This window comes from Saccopteryx leptura, chromosome 8 (assembly GCF_036850995.1).
Source record: "Saccopteryx leptura isolate mSacLep1 chromosome 8, mSacLep1_pri_phased_curated, whole genome shotgun sequence".
Classification (NCBI taxonomy): domain Eukaryota; kingdom Metazoa; phylum Chordata; class Mammalia; order Chiroptera; family Emballonuridae; genus Saccopteryx; species Saccopteryx leptura.
The window spans coordinates 70,235,333-70,255,475 of record NC_089510.1 but is presented as its reverse complement, the minus strand read 5'-3'; the positions used below and the strand labels follow the sequence as shown (position 1 = coordinate 70,255,475).

Below are 20,143 nucleotides of genomic sequence, written 5' to 3'. Positions count from 1 at the left end.
TTCTCCTGTCTACTTGGCCCCTTATAGGGTCACGTTCTCCGTGTTCTTGAGTTGATCAATTAACGGAGGATTGGACAAAGGGGGCCTGGGGGGGAGGGCTGGTCTGAAGATGGTGAAGGTATAGACGGTGGGCCTGCCCTGGGCAAGGTCAGTGACACTGTGAGGACGGCAAGGCAATGGGGCCCGATGGGGGGTGGGCTCCGGCGCAGGACCCGTCTTAGAGTAGACCACATGGACTTAGGCTTGGCCCTTCTCTCCAGAGCAACCTAGGGGACACACATTCTTGATTTTTTTGGATCAGTTCCAATTGCAAATATCATCGTTCCATGTCACACCACACTTTCCACCCAGCAGGTTAGAAACCATTGGCTGAGGGTCGAAACGATGTGGGAGCATCCTGCCTTCTGCCTCCGCCGCCCTGCCAGCCAGCCCCACCACCTGCAGGTCTGCTCCTCGCATGAGCAGCTGTGGAAACGGTTGAGACCGAGAATTCTAACATCTGTTCAGTTGTCCACAGATTTCAGTTCAAAAAACAAAACTGCACAACCGAGACCAAGCCTTGCTGAGCCCTCAGAACCTATAACCAGAGCCCGTTGCGGTCCTGCCCACAGAGACATCTACAAGGGCTGCAGGCGAACTCGCTTATGTGGTAGACTCCAGAGCAAAACAGCAGACACACCACGTCAGTGTCTGCGTGAGAGGAAGACGATATGAAAACCAAATTGATTTTCTAAATCTGTAGACTGTCTCTGGGAGGCCACCTAAGAACCTAGTAACAGCGATGGCCTCTGGGGAAGGGACCTGGTGGCTGGGCTCAGGGTAAAGAGGAAGAATTACTTTTCATGGTTTACCTTTTTTGTACCCCCTTGAATTGCGTGACATGAGGAGGAATTTTCTGTTTAAAATAAAGTAAGCTTCTCATGAATAGAGGAAACACTAGAAGGGGACACATCAAAAATGCGACCAGTGGGTGTCTTAAATGGGGTTTTATCACACTATTCATTTGTTTTTAGAGTTTTCTGTATAGACCAAGTTTTCTATACTGAGCATGAAGCTGCTTTTAAATCAGAAAAATGAAATAAATGCTGTCTTGCAATTTTCAAGTTCACAGTAAGAAAATAGAAAAGTAAAAGAATAACATAAAGAGAACCTGAAATGCATCAGCCCCTTTATATTAACTAGGTCACTTCATCATCACAACATTATAAAGTAGATATGTATTATCATTCCTGCTTTATAGATGAGGATAACAGATTCAGAGCAGTGCAGTCACTTCCCGAGAGACTTATAACTAAGAAGCAGAGTTAAAACTTGAAACAGTCTTATCTGATCCAGAAATGCATGTTTTTCCATTTTTCCAAGCTGCCTCCAGTCCGTTAGTGTGTACACAGGACAGTGGCTTTGCAGATGCCAAACAGAATTTGCACACCTCTCCGGAGAGCTCCGCTGATCTGATCCGCCCAGATGCAGGAAGGCCTGGCCAGCAAGACCCAGTGTCTGCCCCCGCTTGGTGATCATTGATGAGCAAAGAAGGAAACCATGAAAAAGAATCAAATCAAGTGCCAAAGTTCACATTTGTTAGAAGCATGATCCAGCCGTGTCTCTCCGCACTCAGATACCTACTTCATCCACCCATTCATTTCCCAAATGCGTGCGAGCATCAGTTATGTGCTAGGCCCTCGGCTAGTGCTGGGGTACAGGGGTGAGCAGAAAGAGACGCAGAGCCTGTGCTCACTAGAGCTGACAGACCGGTGGGGGAGGCAGGTAGTAATCAAACAAAAATGACAACTGGGATAAAGGCTATGGAACAATGTTCAGTGATTTCACTGCCTGAAACTGAAGAAAGTCCTACTCCTACCCTCCAACCATTCACAACCTGTCTCTGCACTGTTACCACGACTCTTCTGCTGCAAACCCTCCACACAGACCTGTCTGCTCACCTCTCCCAACATCCTAAGCTTGCCCCAGTGCCTTTCTATGACCGTGATTCCCTCGGCGTGGGCCAGCTTCTCCCTCAGCACTAGTTGTGAAAATCCTGATCTCTTGAACCAGGCAAGTTTGATTCCAGAGCCACCCCCCCACACACACACACAGAAACAACTCAGGGTAGCTCCCCTCTGACACGGTGGGCACTGCTACATTTACCATGACCATCACTCATCTCCACAGGGCTATTTTCTTCATTCAGAGTTGTTAAATCTAGGACCAGTGAACGGGCTCCAGAGAGTCTGTGAACCCCTTACAATTATATGCAAACATTTATTTGCACATGTGCCTTTTTTTGGGAACTAAGTTTGCAAAAGACACTGAATTGCTCTCTAGTATTCATCCACCTAAGGACAAAGCCTACACAAGAGGGAGAGGCAGGCTGAGAGAAAACCAGAGACTCTGAAACATACTGAGCTTTAAGCCTTCCCTGCCTCTGGGCATTTTTAATTTGAGATCAATAGTTGTTTAAGAGGGAAAAATGGAAGGAAAAGGAATTCATTCACCTATTTATGAATTCCTTCTCAAAAGACACTCTTCCTTCTTCATTTCTCCAATTGCCCAACATGGAGTCAATTTCCCCATCCTCTGTGCTCCACTGGGCAACTCACTCACCCCTCTTGTGGAGTCCCAATTACATTTCTGCCTGTACTATGGGCAGGCATCTCAAGGACAGGGTCTAGGTCATACTTGTGTTGTTACTTCCAGCAGCACCTAGCACAAGCTCTGGCAAAACAAGGGACAGGAGGAAAGGAGAGAGAGGAAGAAAATATTTTTCAGATGCCTACTATGTATGAACATCTCTGCTGGAGACTTTCCCCTCCATTATTTTATTTAATGAATAAATTTTGTATTTTAGCAAATATATTTTAACAAGTAATAAGGAGACAGATATTAGTATTACCATTTGTACAGAGATGGAAATAGAGAATCCAGAGTTAAGCATGCCCTGGCCAGTGGCACAGCAGATAGTGTCATCCCTGAACACCAAAGTCACCAGTTTGATCCTGGGGTCACTGGCTTAACTCCTGAGATTGCCAGTTTGTGCCTCTGTCAGGGCACATAGGAGAAGCAATCAATGGCACAACTAAGTGGGTCAACAACTTGATGCTTCTCTCTTTCTTTCTCTCCCACCTTCCTCTCAAAAAAAGTTAAGCATGTTGCCCAAGGTCCTGGTCACACAGTACATGGTAGAGGTGAGATCACAGCTAGCTAACTCTTCTCACTGGCCATTACACTGCCTTTGTAACTGTTGCATTGTTGAGTTAACACAATTCCAGGGAAGTCTGAAGAGGCCTTATGAGGACAAGGGTGAGTGGGGAATCTCCAAGTTGCCTATGTCTGCCCCCCAAAATGTGCCTCCATGAAAACTTTTGAATGTGAGGGATGTCATCATGTAATCCTAACCAATGGCTGGGAAACTGCTGATGAGCAAGGCAGTTGAGGGAACAAGAAATTGCTTTATTTAAAAAAAAAATTTTTTTTGTTTCTTCATATTCAAGAATATTTAATACTTTAGGGTAAATGTTCTGTCTCCACTTGTCCCAATGGCACATGAACTTGTTTATTAAAGCTGAACAATGACAGCTAATGGCAACAGACAACCAACTTCCTGTTTGGGAAACATGTGAGCAAAAGGTTACAGCCAGGCACCTGATTCTCAAACAGGGAGTCTAAAAATACCATCAAAAGAAAACCACTTGAGACATGGCTGCAGTTCCCACGAGAAGTGTCTGCTTCAGAGAAGATGCCCCCTTCCCCAGCTCCGCTACCCTCCTCTGCTTCCTTTCCTACTCTCGAGAAGCAGGGTCCTCAGGGGTCACCAGTGGACTTCCACATCTCCCCAGGGGCCTTTCAAATCCACTCCCGAATAACCGAAGTACTATTTTGGTCCAAAGGGTCTATAAAGACATTGATATTCTTACTCTTAAGCCCCAACAAACCAGTGTATGTGAAGAGTTTGTAAGTTGTATTTTAATAAAACTCAAATGTATTTGAAACTGTTTCTGAATTCATTGTAGATTTTTTTGTCACTAGTTTTCTTTTTAGACAATAGCTACTAAAAGTTGTTCTCCTGTCAGTTCTGCAATGGTACTAAGGAGGGGTCTTCATACTTAAAAACTGTAAATTACCACCTGTCCTAAACTTCCATCCTTGCCCCTTCCCTCTCTCAGGTGGTATGCTACCCCAGACTCTGTCAGAATGTCTCCCCCGCACCCAGGACGTCCTCTACTCCCTCAGGACTTTCAGGCCTTGGTCTAGACTTGGCTGAGAGGTCTGTTGGTTTCTGGAAACTATATGGGGTGTTAGGCAGAAAAGGCTGAAGCTAAGACCTGCCAACGATCTGCTCACTTGGCTGCCTGAGTGGGGAGTGTGCCCCAGATGTGGGAGAACTGAGGCAATTACAGAGGTGAACTGACCCAGAAGTGGAATCAGAGGGAAAGAAAAGGGCAGCACTCAAGGCGGTAGCCAGTTTGGTCATGATTCAGGCAGCAGACAAGACAGCCCCTGAGTTTCCAGAGAACATACTGGAGGCCCCAACAGAACACAATCAAAGATGTGTTTGAGCTGCTCTAAGATTCAAGGGGCAAGTGGCACAGCTGGGGCGAAGTGACTCAGCCCAGGGACAGGGTGAAGGCTAGGAAGGGGCACCACTGTGAGGATTAAATGGGTTATGAATCTGGGACATGGTTGACACTCAGGATATGGAGTGTGTGTGTGTGTGTGTGTGTGTGTGTGTGTGTGCGCGCGCGCGCGCGCCTGCGTGCCCACGTGCGTGGGTGTGCATGTATGCATGTGGGAGTGGTGCACAGAAGCAACTATCTAAGCAGAATCCAGGTCCTGAGAAGCGGGTCCATCAATGCAGACAGCTGCAGCTGGTAGCGTAGCAGGTGGAGAAGGTAGGAACCTTTGTCTTTACTTACAATTTTTTCCTACCTGGAACACATTTCCCCCCATCCAACTGCCACTTACTGAAATCCTCCCCATTCTGTGAAGTCCGGCTCAATGTTACCTCCTTCAGAGCCAGAACTTTTCTCAGCCCCTACATTCTGCACCGGTTCCCTCTGGGTTAGAAGCTCATCGGGAATCCTTGTTTTTGAGGCTGCAGGGGTGGTGGATGGAGTCAGGTGGATGGAGCCAGAAGTGTAAGGCTTAGGTCCCAGACCACAGCTCGACCACTTGATGAGCTGAATATTCTCTGAGCCAGTTTTCTCATCTGAAAAGTCTTGACAATAATAAAACCAACTTGAAAGCTCATTTTGCAGTTACTACTGGGCTTTCCACTCATAGAAATATTGTCAACTTCAGACGTGTTCATGTAGAGCAGTGGTCAGCAAACTCTTTAGTCAACCAAGCCAAATATCAACAGTACAACGATTGAAATTTTTTTTGAGAACCAAATTTTTTAAACTTAAATTATATAAGTAGGTATATCCCTTATCGAGGTAGCACCTGCACGTGGTATTTTGTGGAAGAGCCACACTCAAGGGGCCAAAGAGCCGCGGTTTGCCAACCAGGGCTAGGGGAAAAAAAATAGAACAAGATGCTACATAAATGTGATCTATATTTATAATTTTCAAATCTTTTCCCCCTGATATTTTCTCACAAAGTACCCTGAACATAGAGGATACTTAGTAATTTGTGGTAGTTGGGTAGCAGTAAAAAGCACGCTCAGGTAGCAATATGGATTGTCATTACAACTAAAACCACCATCCCCGCTTCCTGCATTCCACACCTACGGGAACAGCCGGGCGCTCCGGCCAAGTCACCAGGGAAGGACACGGTGGGGCAGACGGCAGAAGGCAACTTCAACTTTGAGTTTCCAAACACACTTTCAGAACTTGTAAGGGAAATAGTTTTGAAATACCAATTAGTGGTAATAACTGGGCTCTTTGAGCTCCAAAAGCCAGAATCCTAAGGAATCTAGGCATAAAGTTAATGCCAAAACAGTGGAAGCAGCAGATTGGGAGGAGACAAAAATTCCCATACCTGGAAGAGAGGAGAAAGAGTCTAGCAGTAGCGTGAAAGCCAGTGTGGGACCCTGACATGATGTCTGTCTCCCAATTCAGGCCAAACTCCAGAGTTAGGGGGATGCTGGAAGCCCCTTAAGGGCTGTGGATCTCAGGACGAAAGACTATGTTTTCAGCACTGAGCAGTCAGGAATGCAGCAGGCCAGTACAGCAGCAGCAGAGGAGAAACTGGAGTGTGCTGTTTCTAGACAAAGGGGGCCTATGGTAGTTGCTCTGAGTTCCCTATGGTTCCAGTCAGCACAAGAGATTAAGTGGAATTTTCTTGTGTGTCCCTGAGAGTGGCTCAGAGTAGCTGAGAGGATGGGCAGACCTGAAGAAGCTTTGCAAAGAACAAAGAGAATGCCAAAGGACTGATGGCCAGAACCAGGTGAGACTAGGGACTTTCAGGTGGTGCCGATGGGGAGGGGCCAATGACCAGAGAGAGACCAATGGGAACACAGATGCTCAGGCGTGAACCAATGACAAAAAGGACCATGGTAAGCCTGGGCCAAACGCCTCTTTCTATGATGTCCGGGCACTGTGTAAATGCCCCCTGGAACTATATAAGCAACCCAAATCCTGAATTGATCAAGTTTTCCTGAAGTGAGATGTTATTAAGTTAACTACAATTTCTACCACTGGTAGAGGGGAAGCTCAAGACAAAGGTTAAGTTCAATGTTAGAAACATATCAGGTTAAATCAAAAATATTTTTGCATACTTGAGTTTGTAGCCTGAGATTTGGACCCTCTATACTAATTAGAACTCAGGAACAATATGAAATTCAAAACTAGGCTAAACCAGTCCGTGGTGAGAGAGACTAGAGTAGTAGTTCCCCTCGGGCAGGTGCAGCTTGGGGACAGGCACAGAAGAGCAGTCTGGGATGCCAGAACGTTCTAGACTGGGGGGGTGGTTACATGGTTGTTTACACATGTAGAAAGTCATCAAACTGTACACTTAAGATGTCTGCATTTTACTGAATGTACGTTATACCTAAAAATAAAAGAGGAGCAAACATTGAGATTAAACACAGACAAGTAAAGTTAACAGAAACACTGTGGGCAGCGGAGGGCTCACTGTGGGGACACGTGGTGGTCCCAAGTGTCCCAGGTTCCCCAGAGGGAATTGGGCATAAGGGTAGCAGCTGTGCCAGCCCTTCCTCCTGACACACTCTCACAAAGCACCACTGTTCCCAGAACCTCGCACGGGGCAGCCGTCTCTGAAGACGCGGGAGGCCCCAGCTGGGACCAGGATCCTGGCTCGTTTCAGGCCTCGCTCTGAGGGATGGTTTATGTGGAGAGCACACGGGCCACACACGAGCAGACAGGTGTTTATTCAGGTTCTTGTCTTGCCAGCCATGAAACCTGGAGCTTTTAACTTAATATTGCTGAATCTTATTTTTCTCATCTATGAATTGAGGGGTAAAAATACACTGCTCACAAAAATTAGGGGATATTTCAAAATGAATATGAAGCAATAAAAAAAGAAGCATTTGATTTTTTTTTATTAAACAAAAACATCAGAAAAGCAAACGACAAGTCAAAGAAAGTTGTTCAATTATTCAAATGAAATGCAAAACCAACTTTTATTTCATTGGTGAAAATGCACTATACAAAAGGCTGAAAGTACTGGAGTATCTGCACATTCCCTGGCCCCCTAATTTTTGTGAGCAGTGTACCTACCTCATGTTAAATAAGATAATACAGGCAAAGAGTTGTCACATAATGAATGCTCTAAAAAGAGCAACTGTTACTGTTAGGTGAACTCGGGAGTTTAACCTTGATTTTTTTAAGGCTCATAGTAGCCATATAGCAACAAAGTTGGTTGACAAAGAGTGTATGGGGGGGAGGGTGTATCAGACAGTCAGCAGGTTGATTCTGTCTTGATAATGGTTAAGAAATAGCTGGACTGGTTTTCTTGCCTAAATCAATTGGCTATTCCAATGTTGAGTAAATATAATCTATGGGTTCCTGTCAATGACAACAGAAGTTCATCTCTACCTCACAGTAATGAGACCTACTTTTTGCTAGGTGTCTGACTCTTGATAGGTACATACTTAAAAATGAAGCAATTATTAGGATTAGCCTGTGGACTATTTCCTCCTCTACTAGCCAATGAGGTTGCCAAGAGCCAGGATTGGGCTTCTCAGTGTCCTCTTAAAGGAGTTCAGGCAATTTTTGTTGGGGTCATTATTAGTTTCTTAGGTAGTCTTCATCATATTCGGCAAGTAATGAATAACAACACAAGTATGCATTGATTCAACAAATATCTACACAATACAATGCACAGAACACATGTTATAGACTTGTGCACCTCAAACCTGTATAATTTTGTTAATCAGTGTCAAACCAATAAATTCAATTAAAATTTTTTTAAATATGTATTCACTGTATTCCAGGTATTGAGGAAGCCAAGAAGCCAACACAGGCCATCAAGTCAGCCACTGAGCCCATGGCTACTTCATCCAGACAGGTCTCATCATCGTTCATCCTGTCATTAGCAAAACAAATCCGAAAATGAGCACTGCCAGGACCTTCACCAAAGCCTCTACAAATTCTAAAGCCTCCACAAACTGCCACCATATGAAAGTCACGTCCCCACTTGGAAGGTGTTGTGAGGGGCCACACGAGTCTTTGCAGGCCCGGGCCAGACAAGCAGCATTCCACTCCTGCATCCTTCTCTTTTCTCATGTTCGCTCTTGGGACTCAGCCTGATCTCTGTTCTTCTGAGCTCCCTTTTCCAGCCAGCTGTTCTGTATCTTAGGGGTCTTTCTCCTTCAGGACTAAACGTAGGCTGAGTATGTTCTCCCTGACCTCACATGTTCTTGTTGCCCTGAAGATAAGCTCAAAAGCCTTTCTCCTTTTATGAGTTTTTAAGAGTAAAAATGAAAGTAACAAATATGGCAAAGTTCCTCAAGATAGAAAAGTCCTACCAAGTTCTTGCAGTCCTTGTCCCACGTCTGTAGTTTCTGACTACCTTGCTTATTTAGGGCTCTGAAGCCTGAAGGTCCAGTTAAGGCAAGGAGGCCCTGTGCTTCTCTGGAGTCCCTGTTAGGAGACATTTATCTCAAAATCTGTGCCTCAAATGTGAACAGGTCACTTTGGCCTTTCCCCTTTGGCACTTCTGGTACTTTTACCTTTCCAAAAACTACTTAGAGAAAATATGTTTCTCCCTATAGTAGGCCAATAAATCATGGCCAGGTTACTGAAAAATTCCTCTAGTGGGAAGACCATTCAGCACCTGCCACACTGAAAGATTCTTCCTAAAAGAAAGAAACTGTCCCACCCTTGCCATAGCTGATTGGCCCAGCGGGCCCTTGGCCCAGGCCCATCAGTCTGCTCACAGGCCAGCAACTCATGAAGTCATCTAGCATGACAAGCTCTTTCTAAATAGCAATCGTGGTGACTGGCTAGGTCAATAGACTCCTCTCTTTCTGAACTGGGAGAGAAGCAATCAATGCGTAACAGGGAGACTAGCAGAAAAGGAGGGAGAGCCGGAGTCACATCAAAGGTGTGAATATTAAGAAAGCCTCATACTGGATGGGTCAAGAACACCTAGATCATCGATTCCCGTTGATTGCAATGCCACGACAGGAGGATCAGCTGCTGTGGATGTCATAAAGTAACAAGATAAAATGCCAACTCTAACACACTTTTCTCCACCTGTAATTCTGAGTTAATTTTTAAAAACCACAGCACAGGCTAGTTCTTCGAATTACTGATGTGTCATATGACTGTGATTAAACAACACTTTAAATCATGGTTTCTTATAATCTTAATCTAAGAATAAAAAGATTTAAGGTTGGTTTAGGGAAATGGCCCCACAGTTCAGTGTCAGCTCAGTTTATCCAAGACAAAAACTGTCCAAAGTACGGTAAAAATTAACTCACAAATGATGGGAAGAAACTTCTATTTAACATCTTCTATTCAACACCAGGTACTTTACAAATATTGCCTCATTTAATCCTCATAATAACTCTCCCTGAAAGGTAGGTATCATTATCATTCTAATTTTGCAAATCAGAAAGAGAGGCTAAAAAAAATATAAGTAACATGTCCACAGCCACACAGCAAACAAGTGACTGAATTGAGATTTAACCCCAGGGTCTGGTGAGCCTAAAGGCCATGCTCTTTCCACTAAGCCACTCTGCCTTATGAAAGATAGTTAGAGATAACGGGCATATTTCACATCTAAAGAGATCCCCAACAACATATGCAGCCATTGAAAGAACAGGGCAACTCTACACATACCTATAACAATCTCCAAAATATACCGTGAAGCCAAAAAAAAAAAAAAAGCAAGATGTGAAATCAAGTGTATAGTGTGCCAACATCTGTGTTTCAAGAATGGAGGCAATGTGTACGAGTGGTGTAGGCACACACATGGCATGGAGGACGGTGAGACTGGCTACAGCGGAGAAATGCTTCACTGTTTCCTCTTTTGTGTTTCTGAATGGGGAACGGGGGTAGGTTCCAAAACAATAATTAATTTTAAAAACCGTAAAGTCATTTCAACAACCTATGAACTTCTCTGTCCCTTATGGTACCTGTAAGCATGAAAATATTCTCAGTTTTCTGTCTGAGACTTCAAAGCCAATAACTAGAAGCAAGAGATATCAGGAGTGAGTTAAGTGGATACCCAGAAACCCACAGCACTTTTCTCTTATTTTCAGCAAAATTAATACTTACAGGAAAGTGAATAAAATGGCCGTGGAGAGAAACTTATTGTTTTTTGCCTAGAATGTGAACAAGATTTGGAAAACTGGGAAGTGAGAGATTCCCAGAAAAGGGGAATCAACAATGAGAGAGTTTGCTCTATCTCTAATCTGTCTCTGTTCTCTTACATTCTCTCTGTCTCATTAAATCTAAACTCTCATTGAAACTCACCACATGGGAGAGAATGAAAAGAAGAAGAAGATAAAATAAATTTATAGCAAAATAATTTCCAGATATATTAAAGATTTAAGTAGAAAAGCTGTAGATGTAACAACACTAAATGAAATTATAAGTGATTAAGTATATAATCAAGAAGTGGGGAAGATCTTTTTAAAAATGCACACCAACGGCATAAATTATCAAAGACCCCTGGCCAGGTAGCTCAGTTGGTTAGAGCATCATCCAGATACACCAAGGTTGTGAGTTCAATTCCCAGTCAGGGAACAGACAAGAGTCAATCAATGAATGCATAAATAAGTGGAACAACAAATAGATGTTTCTCTCTCTCTCTCAAATTAAAAAAAAAAATCAACAGGGAAACAATCAATAGATTTGTCTCAATACTTTTCTACATAAAATTTTAATTTTAAACTTTTCTACATAAAAAATTTATAATTAAAATTATGAGTTAAGTGATCCATGGAAAATATTTGCAATGTTATTACAAAAGATTACAGTGTTTACTACCTAAAGAGTTTTCACAGCCTCTTGAAGACTAACCCAAAACTGAAAGGAGAACAAGAAACAGAAGCATGAACTCCATCCTCAGTGAAATCAGGAGACACCAGTAACCCCAAACCACAGAATATGAAGACTGCTAAGTGACTTTGTTGAAAGGAAAGGTCATACTAAGTGCCTACAGAGGAACAAGTTTGTCCCTTAGAACCCAAATAAGCAGGAATATAAAAGTCCCGAGGAACCAGGAAGGCCAGGAGGTAGGGGCTGATAACAAGATGTTAAGCCTCCTGGACCTCCTCTTCACCTCTTGCTGTCTAACAACTCCCACCCTCACTCCCAATGCAGAAGGAGACTCATCCTCTGGAGGAACCACATTGGAGAGGTTCTAGACTCAGGAACACCAGAAACTAAGGACAACACATGAGAACATCTTAAAAGAAGGTTAAGTAAAAATTTGCACACACACTCACATACCCAGTCTAGAATACATGCAGCTGTCTTATAATCCCTAGGCAAGAGACTGAAGGTCCTTATCTGGAGAAACTGAACAATCCTAAGAACAGTCTGACAGCTATTGACATTTGGTATCTCCATTTAAAAAAATTGGGAGGGTCCTGGCTGGTGGTGTAGTGGGTAGAGTGGTGCCCCAGAACACTGAGGTCGTTGGCTCAGCCCAGGGCTGCTGCCCCTGAGGGCTCTGGCTCAAGTCCTGATCAGGGCACACATGAGAAGCATCAATAGCACAACTAAAGTGGAACAACCAGTTGATGCTTCTCTTTCTCTCCCTTCCTCTCTCATACTCTTTCTAGCTCCTTCTTCTCTTCTCTCTCTCTCTCTTTCTCTCTCTCTCTCTTCCCCCACTCTACTTTTTTTTCTCAAAAAACTGGCAGATCACCTGATAACCCTGATAAAACTCTTTAGACCACTAGCCTTTCATCCTGCTCCAATCCTGCTCCACGTGCAGCTTCCAACCAGCATTCTAAGGCTTCAATCTTAAAGATGACTGAACAGCCAAGGATCAAATCAGACGTCCCCAGACAATGGCCCACGGGCCACATGTGGCCCCCTGAGGCCATTTATCCAGCCCCCACTGCACTTCCGGAAGGGGCACCATTTCATTGGTGGTCAGTGAGAGGAGAACTGTATGTGGCAGCCCTCCAACGGTCTGAGGGACAGTGAACTGGCCCCCTGTGTAAAAAGTTTGGGGACCCCTGATCAAAATCATTCAAAAGGCATTTGAGGAAACCCTCTCTAGTGGTTGGTGCATCCATGTCATAATTCCCTAAACCTGTAAATATTACCTTATATGGCAAAAGAGTGTGATTAAGTTGAGGAACTTAGGAGAAGCTGATCTGGGTGGCTCCTAACAGCAACCACATGTATGTTTATAAAATACAGACACACAGAGAGGAGGGGCCAATGGGACCATGAATGCAGAGATGACGGTGGTGCAGCCACAGGGGAAGGGATGCCAGCAGCCACCAGAAACTGGAAGAGGCAAAGAGCAGATTCTCCCCGAGAGCCTCCAAAAGGATTGCAGCCTTGCTGAACTTGAACTTCTGGCCTCCGGAACTGTAAGAGAATAAATTTCTATTGTTTTAAGGCACTCAGCTTGTGGTAATTTGTTATGATAGCAATATAACAGAAAACTGATACACACTCTAAGACGAAAGTTGGAGACCTGAGCAGACAAGCAGAGTCAAGATATTCAAAAGAAAGAAAGCAGAAAAAAAACTTTAAATATAATATCCTCAAAGAAGTTAAAGTAGAAATCTATTAAAACAAGAATTCTTGTAAACTAAGGCTATGTTAGCAGAATTTAAAAATTAACCAAAGAGTCTAAAGATTAAGTTGAAGAAAACCTATCTCCTTAGGCTATCATACAGGACCTCCGTTCAGCCAGTGAGAAAACCAGGAGGCTTGGTTACTAGCCCCAACTTTGTCATGTAAGGCACATAGTAAGTGTTCAATAAAATTTGTGTTCATCGAGCATCTACTTTGGTGTCAGACACTTGAAACAGTAATACAATTACTATTACTATTGTCAGTGTTACTGGCCATTTCGGGAGAGTTGGTACAGAGGGAGATGTTGCCTTTTAAGAGAAAGTTCAGTAAAAGCATAAAGGCTATAGTAGATAGAGGTCTCTCCATGACATGGGAGGCATTTCCCTGAAGTTACATTGTTGGAGTAGCAGGTGGAGGGGATGACATGGGGGTGCTGAGCAAGAAGATGCTGAGCGCTCCCTCCACTTGATGAGGGGAGTGTCCCTAACACTCAGTAAGCCTGAGTGTGTAAGCAGATAAGGACAGAGAGGGGAGAGAGGCTGGGTGTGTCAGTGGTAACTGACTTGGAGACACCACTAGGTAAGGTGTGACCCGCCCTGCTGGAAGCAATTTGCTCTGTATCTTTAAAGGTCCCTGAGGAAAATGAGACAATCACATTGGCTGACCCTGCAGCAATCCATTACTCAGGTTTCAACAGAACTGTTTCATGGTTGATTTTGCTCCGTCTTCCCAATCTTTCTTCCTTGCTGGATATCATAACTCCTCACAGCTGCCAGCCTCAACAAGAGTAATGTCATTGGCCATGGTCTTGATCCTTGACTCCTCATTTCCAGACGTTGTTTTCTGTTCCCCCCTCAATTTCTGACCTAGTGATGATCCAAGAGGATGCCACCACCTGAAGTCCCAAACCGTGTACAAGATCTGGCCTGTCTGTCTCTGGATTTATCATAAATACTATCATCTTCAGTGAGACAATCTCTGTTGTAACCCAATGTGTCGGAAGCCGATCCACTAATGCTGGCTAACTAGGTCACAGCAGGAGAAGATCCACAACTGCTGATTGACAAAGTCACAGCAAAAGAAGATCGATGGCTACTGGTTGATAGAGTCACCGCAGGGAAAACCAACAGCTGCGGGTTGACAAAGGCACCGCAAAGGAAAGGCACAACGATACTTCCCCCTTTGATCTTTTGAATTAATCTGGCCTTATATCCCCCCCTTTTTCTGGGTGTGTGTTATTATTTATGGCACAGGGATAATAGTACTGTGCTTTCCCTGTAGATTTGTAGTAATTTCTTTGGAAATGAGACAGAGGGTGTAAGTTCCACAGAAAAGCCTGTAAGCCCCTTGAACTGGGCTCATAAACATAAGAGGCTGGCCATGATATCCCTCATAAAGGGTTAAGTTTGTAGGAGAATTTCTTCTTATTAATCATGTTAGAAAGAATAAAGTTAGAACTTAACTAGTGTATGAATATAGTAAATGAATAAAGTTTAACTAGACATTAGAATCTTAGGTAAAGTGTAGTGGAGTGGCCTGTTGCGTGGCCTTGGATAGGAGCGCAACTGGCAAGTAAAGAATGTTTTGTTAAAAGACTTGTTTTGTCACTGAAGGCAGTTGCTGGGCTTTTCTCAGTAAAACATTCTCATGAGATTTTTGTATTTTCCAAGAATAAGGAGAGGAAAGTGGTGGGATTCATAGCAGCAATAGCAATTAATACCTTCTGATATTATGTTGCTACTAGCTATCTTGCAGGTGCACTCTATGTATCTTTAAGTAAAAGTTACTCTTAATGCTATGTCAGTTTCTTAAATAGCAAGCCTTTTGTAGTCTTGTGAAAAAAGAATTAGGACACTACATGAACTCAAGGCTATTTGCCTGAGCAAGCGGTGGTCCTTTGCTAGTCCTTGAAGATTTCATCTGCTATCTCTTTCTGTGCCCTTGACTCACAACAACAGTAAAATAGTTATTAATTAGTACTAATCTTTTAGAAGTTTGTACCGATATTGTTATTACTATTCAAGTTATTGTATAACTGTACTTTGAATAACTTACCACCTGACTTGTAGCTTATAGATATGAATTAACTGTTATCTAGAAATATGTAACCATAGTGAAACTAAAACAATGATGTATTCAAAATACCATGTGATTATAACTTAGTGTGTGTGCATAAAAAGTAAAGTTAGACCAGCCATTGGCAGAGATGCCTGGCAGTAAATGCTAACCAGAGAATAAAGAGAAAGAAAAGAATTCGGCTCTCTCACTCGATTCGTGCTGACGCCGTCTCTTCCTATGGGACCCCTGGATTGGCCCCCGGGGCTGGACCCCGGCACCAATGCAACCAAGTTCAAAGTGTAATCTTAGACCTAGGCAAAGTTAGTAACTTGGGATAGGACCCCTGTGATAATTGTAGATACAACTGACATAATCTATGGGTCTAATATTCTATGAATTAAACATAATTATTATAATTGGACTGAAACATAGTCAAATGCCAACAATGAAACTTAGTCCTGAGGGCTCTCTGTCTCACTTTCTGTTATGCCCCTCATCAGGGGTGCTCTTCTTTCCTACACACAGTAAAATGCTGAGCAGTCAAGAGATTGAGTCGGCTTTCCCAAGAATCTAGGCACTCCTCCTCAAGAGATTGCGTGGTGTGGTGACAAGCACGTGGCTCCTGGCTCAAAAAGCCCAGGACTCAAATTATAGCCTTGTTATTTATCCTCAATGTGCCTTACTTTCCCCAGCAGTGAAGTAGGGCAAAGCAACTTTCTCCCCAGGAAGTTAAGTCTAAGAACGGGGGACTTCAGCCCCAGGCTCATTAGGCTTCTAGAAATCAAGTCAGTGATCCTGGAGTCAGGACTGACAGTAGGTATGGGCACCAGGCTCCCCTGCTTTCATCTCACTCAGGTGTCACTGCCTCGTCTCACCAGCTCTCACAAAATTTCCAAAGAAGCATCTTCTGACTTTCAAGTAAGCACAGGCCCAGCTAATTGTGTGTGTGTGTGTTCCAGGTACCGGCCTGGGAGCCAGTCCAGGCAGGTCCCTGGGAGCCGCGCGTTCCCTGCTGCAGAGGAGGCCCTGGGCCTGCTTGGGCACACACCTGGAAGAGGTTAGCAGCCTCCAGGACCCGCTGGACGTTCTGCTTGGTGATCAGCGCCTTGCTGGTGTAGGTGTAGTCCAGGAGAGTGTGCATGGTCTCAGCATCGACCCCTTTGATGATGATCCTCTTCTCATACTTTTCCTTTAAATCATTGCAGAACATGGCCCTGGAAGAGCCACATGAATATGTGAGTCCTACTATGACCCTTAGTTCTAGGACTTTAAAGACCCCACCCCCTTCAGACCTGTCTGGCCCATGGAGCAGTTAAATGAAGTCATAAGGATGGGGTTTCAGTCTGATAGGATTGGTGTCATTATCAGAAGAGGAAGAGAGTCCTCACAGAAACCGACCACGCTGGCACCAGGATCCTAGACTTCTATGCTTTAAAAACATGAGAACAGGTGCCATTATCTTCTGGTGACATCACTGAAACGGGAAGCTCCCTAAGTGGAGCCCGGGTGACAGAATGTACTTCTCAAAACTGGGACTTCCATCCCAACAAAGTGAGGATTATTCCGCTAAAACCTGTTCCTCCTCCCTTCCCCACACCTCCTCTTTATCTCTGGAAATCACTTGTCAGTTTCAAATTGCTTGACTAGCTGACCTTTGAACCTTTTGTTTTAGCCAATGAGATCTCTCTCAGGTTCTCTCTGTTCTTCTTGCTCTGTCTTTATCAACAGTAATCCTTCTACTCTTCTCTCCTCCCTCCTCTTCTCTCTTTCCTTCTCTCTTTCTCCTCACAGAATATGGTAATATGAAGAGAGAGAGAGAGAGAGCAGATGTGAATTCTGGAAAGTTAACAAATCCTCTGGAACCAGAGGAGCAGTGATGTCATTTGAACGAATGACCGATTTACTAGCCACCCTTTTCAGCCAGAAATGCTCTTGGTCAGAGGGCACAGCACTGTCTACAGAACCACACACCTTTCAAAGTGACAACACACAGAGCTCACGTTGTTGCTTCCTCCTGATTCCATGAAGAACCCTGCCATCAAAGCGACCACACAATTCCTTCCTGGCCCAGCCTGTCTTCCTGGGAGGGGTTGGACAAGCTCGCTCTCTAAGCCTCCTTTGTTTGAGTTCTGAGAGCAGCCCAGCCCAACAGAAACATAATGAGAGCCATATGTGCCATTTTCCATTTCCTAGTCATTTTATTTTTTAAAAGGTAAAATGATAAAATTAATTGTAATATGTTTTATTAACTCAATACACCTCAAATATTATCATTTCAACACATGCTAAATTGTTTAAAATTATTAATGAGACCATTTACATTCCTTTTTTTCCACACTAAGTCTTCAAAATCCTTTATGTATATTATATACTTAAAATACATCTCAATTCAGACCAGCCATGACAGAAATGCTTGGTGGCTAGTGGCCGCTCTATTAGACAGTGCAGCTCTAAAGCTTCAGTCCTGAACTCTGGTGTTGGGTCACCACATCGGCAATCATCTCAGGGAGTAAAGTGAATGTCACCCACATCAGTGACATGTACATGAATATATGAGAAACAGGACATTTAGTGGGAAAGGGTGGGCAGTGGTGAGTGACTCAAATGAAGTTTCTTAAAACTGAGGCAACATATCGCTAGAGTGCAATTTAAAAATGCTCCTTCACCCAGAATGTGATTTTAAGGTTAATGAAAGGTAAATTTTGTTGACTCTGTATAATCTCAAAAATTCCAATAAAAACTGGAAAAGTCTCATGAAGGGATGTTTCAAAGCAAAATAAATATGTAAATTGTCTAATTCAGTGCCTTGCACTTAGAAGGGCTCTTAAAGGAAGCCTATTTCCCATGTGACACAATTACTGGAATCATTTGGACTCCTGATTGGACTGCCACCAGACACAGCTTCTGAATTCCATCCTGGAGTCTGTCACTGAACAAAATCCTCCCCAGCTCAGCCCATACCTGACTGGGTGTCTGCAGTACCCAGAAGCCAACCTGTGTGAGCTAGTGATGTTCCGGGGTAGAGACCAAGCGAGACAAAAGTTGTATTTAGAATCATTTTAGTCTGATCCTGCGGGGAACCGCTGGCGAATGCTCTCCTGGGCCGTTCCAGCAAGAGGCCCAGAAGCTGGGCTCTGATACTTTAGCCCCTGCCGCCAGTCTTAGCTGTGGGCCACCCCCCACCCAGGAGGTGAAGGCTCAGCACTTGGGCTGTAATCTTTTACATTTATGTTTATAGTACTTTGTAGGGCAAACAACATTAATTCTTTGAATATCACACCCCTTTCAGAGGTGATAGACTGAAGTAGAAGTCAAGTAAATTGTCTAAGACCATACAGGTTGTCAACAATAAAATTGAGACCAGAACCAAGGACTTTGGGCTCTTAGTCTGGGACCCAACAGGGCATGAATTCAAGAAAATCAGCAGGAGTTCAAGGCCATCTTTAGGAGGTCAACCGAGTATTAGCACTGAATAAACCAGGCCAAGCTTTGCTTTCTGAGAACACACCTAGGTTAGTTATTACTAACCATTTACCCCGTAGCTTGTGTGAGATAAAAATTTTGTGCAATAAAAAAAATAGTTCTAGCCAGACACTGACCAATTCTCATGAGACTCTTGTAAAACAGAGGTAGCTATTAAAATCCTCATTTTACAGTAGAAGCAGTCTCACCACAGGGAACCAGTTGCCCAATACTTGAGCAGTGAATCAGCACAGACCCCAAAATAGCGCTTGAGTGAGTGAGTTTATCTCCCACAACAGCCATGGGCCCCAAACACTGCTGGGCCACAGTCCCCTCGCAGCACTGCACGCCTCGCTCCTTACCCATTCTGGTCTGCTGGGATGCCTCCTCCTCCAAGCGGCCCTCACTGACACTGCCCCCATCTAAATAGTCATTCTCTAATGTCTTTATTTCTTTTCTTTTCCTTCATAACCCTGTCATAACTTGAAATAATATTATGCATTTGCTTGTTAACTAGTTTAACAACTGTCTCTCCACTAGAATGTGAGCTGAGTGAGGACACGGGCACTTTGCTCACCACTGCGTCCCTGGCATTAGAACAGTGCCTGTAACCTAGTAGGGATTTGGTAACTATTTGGGAAGAAAAAGAATAAATGAATGAATGAATGAACAAACAAACTATAGAAATGATCCCTGAAAGTATAGTCTTTGAATGAATGAACAAACAAATTTATCTTTCCTAGCCCCTGGGTGTTTGCTTTTGACAAGAGTCTGCACCTCCAAAAACGAGCAAACACCATCTGAAGGATGAGTCCGAGGAGGCCCGCCTCCTGTGCTCCCCACCCCACAGAGAACGTGCATCACACCCTCTGTCCAAGGCCCGGATCTTGAAGAAGACACACCCACACTGGTACATTCTTACAACTTTGATGAGTTCTACATGACCCTGTAGTTCCTAAATGTCGCTAATTCAGCCCTCCGGGCCTCCACACTTGGCTCTGCACTCTCTGCCTCCTGTACCTCTCACCCCACCACAATCCTAACTCCTGCTTCAGTGAGATATTCTGGGTTGGAGTGGCTTTTAACATTGGTTGCAAACTGAACTACATTCTACTTAAGAATATGTGTCTTCATGTATACAATTGGTTAAAATTTTTTAAATTAATTAATGTGCTGCTCAATGAACACTATTGTTAACGAAGGATTATTGGAGAGGGCGCTATGGGGAGGGAGCAAGGGAGATATTGAGGGAATATGGGGGGGATGCATTTGGGGTGACACTAGAATCTATGTAAACACAATAAATTAAAATCAATTAAAAAAAGGATTATTGGATATAAACCTAATGTGGCCAATCAAAGGGTATTTTACTGCAAAGAAATAAGTCAGCAGGCCCTGGCCGGTTGGCTCAGCGATAGAGCGTCGGCCTGGCGTGCGGGGGACCCGGGTTC

At 43.9% G+C, this 20,143-nt stretch overlaps 1 protein-coding gene across 1 annotated transcript in view; it reads right to left on the bottom strand.

Annotated features, from left to right (window-relative positions):
* Positions 1-20,143, bottom strand: part of KLHL6 (kelch like family member 6) — a 51,512-nt gene that overhangs the window by 18,627 nt on the left and 12,742 nt on the right. Inside the window, exon 2 of the mRNA XM_066347213.1 lies at positions 16,279-16,444. Within this exon, the coding sequence (XP_066203310.1) occupies positions 16,279-16,444 (166 nt within the window). The remainder of the gene's footprint in view (positions 1-16,278; positions 16,445-20,143) is intronic.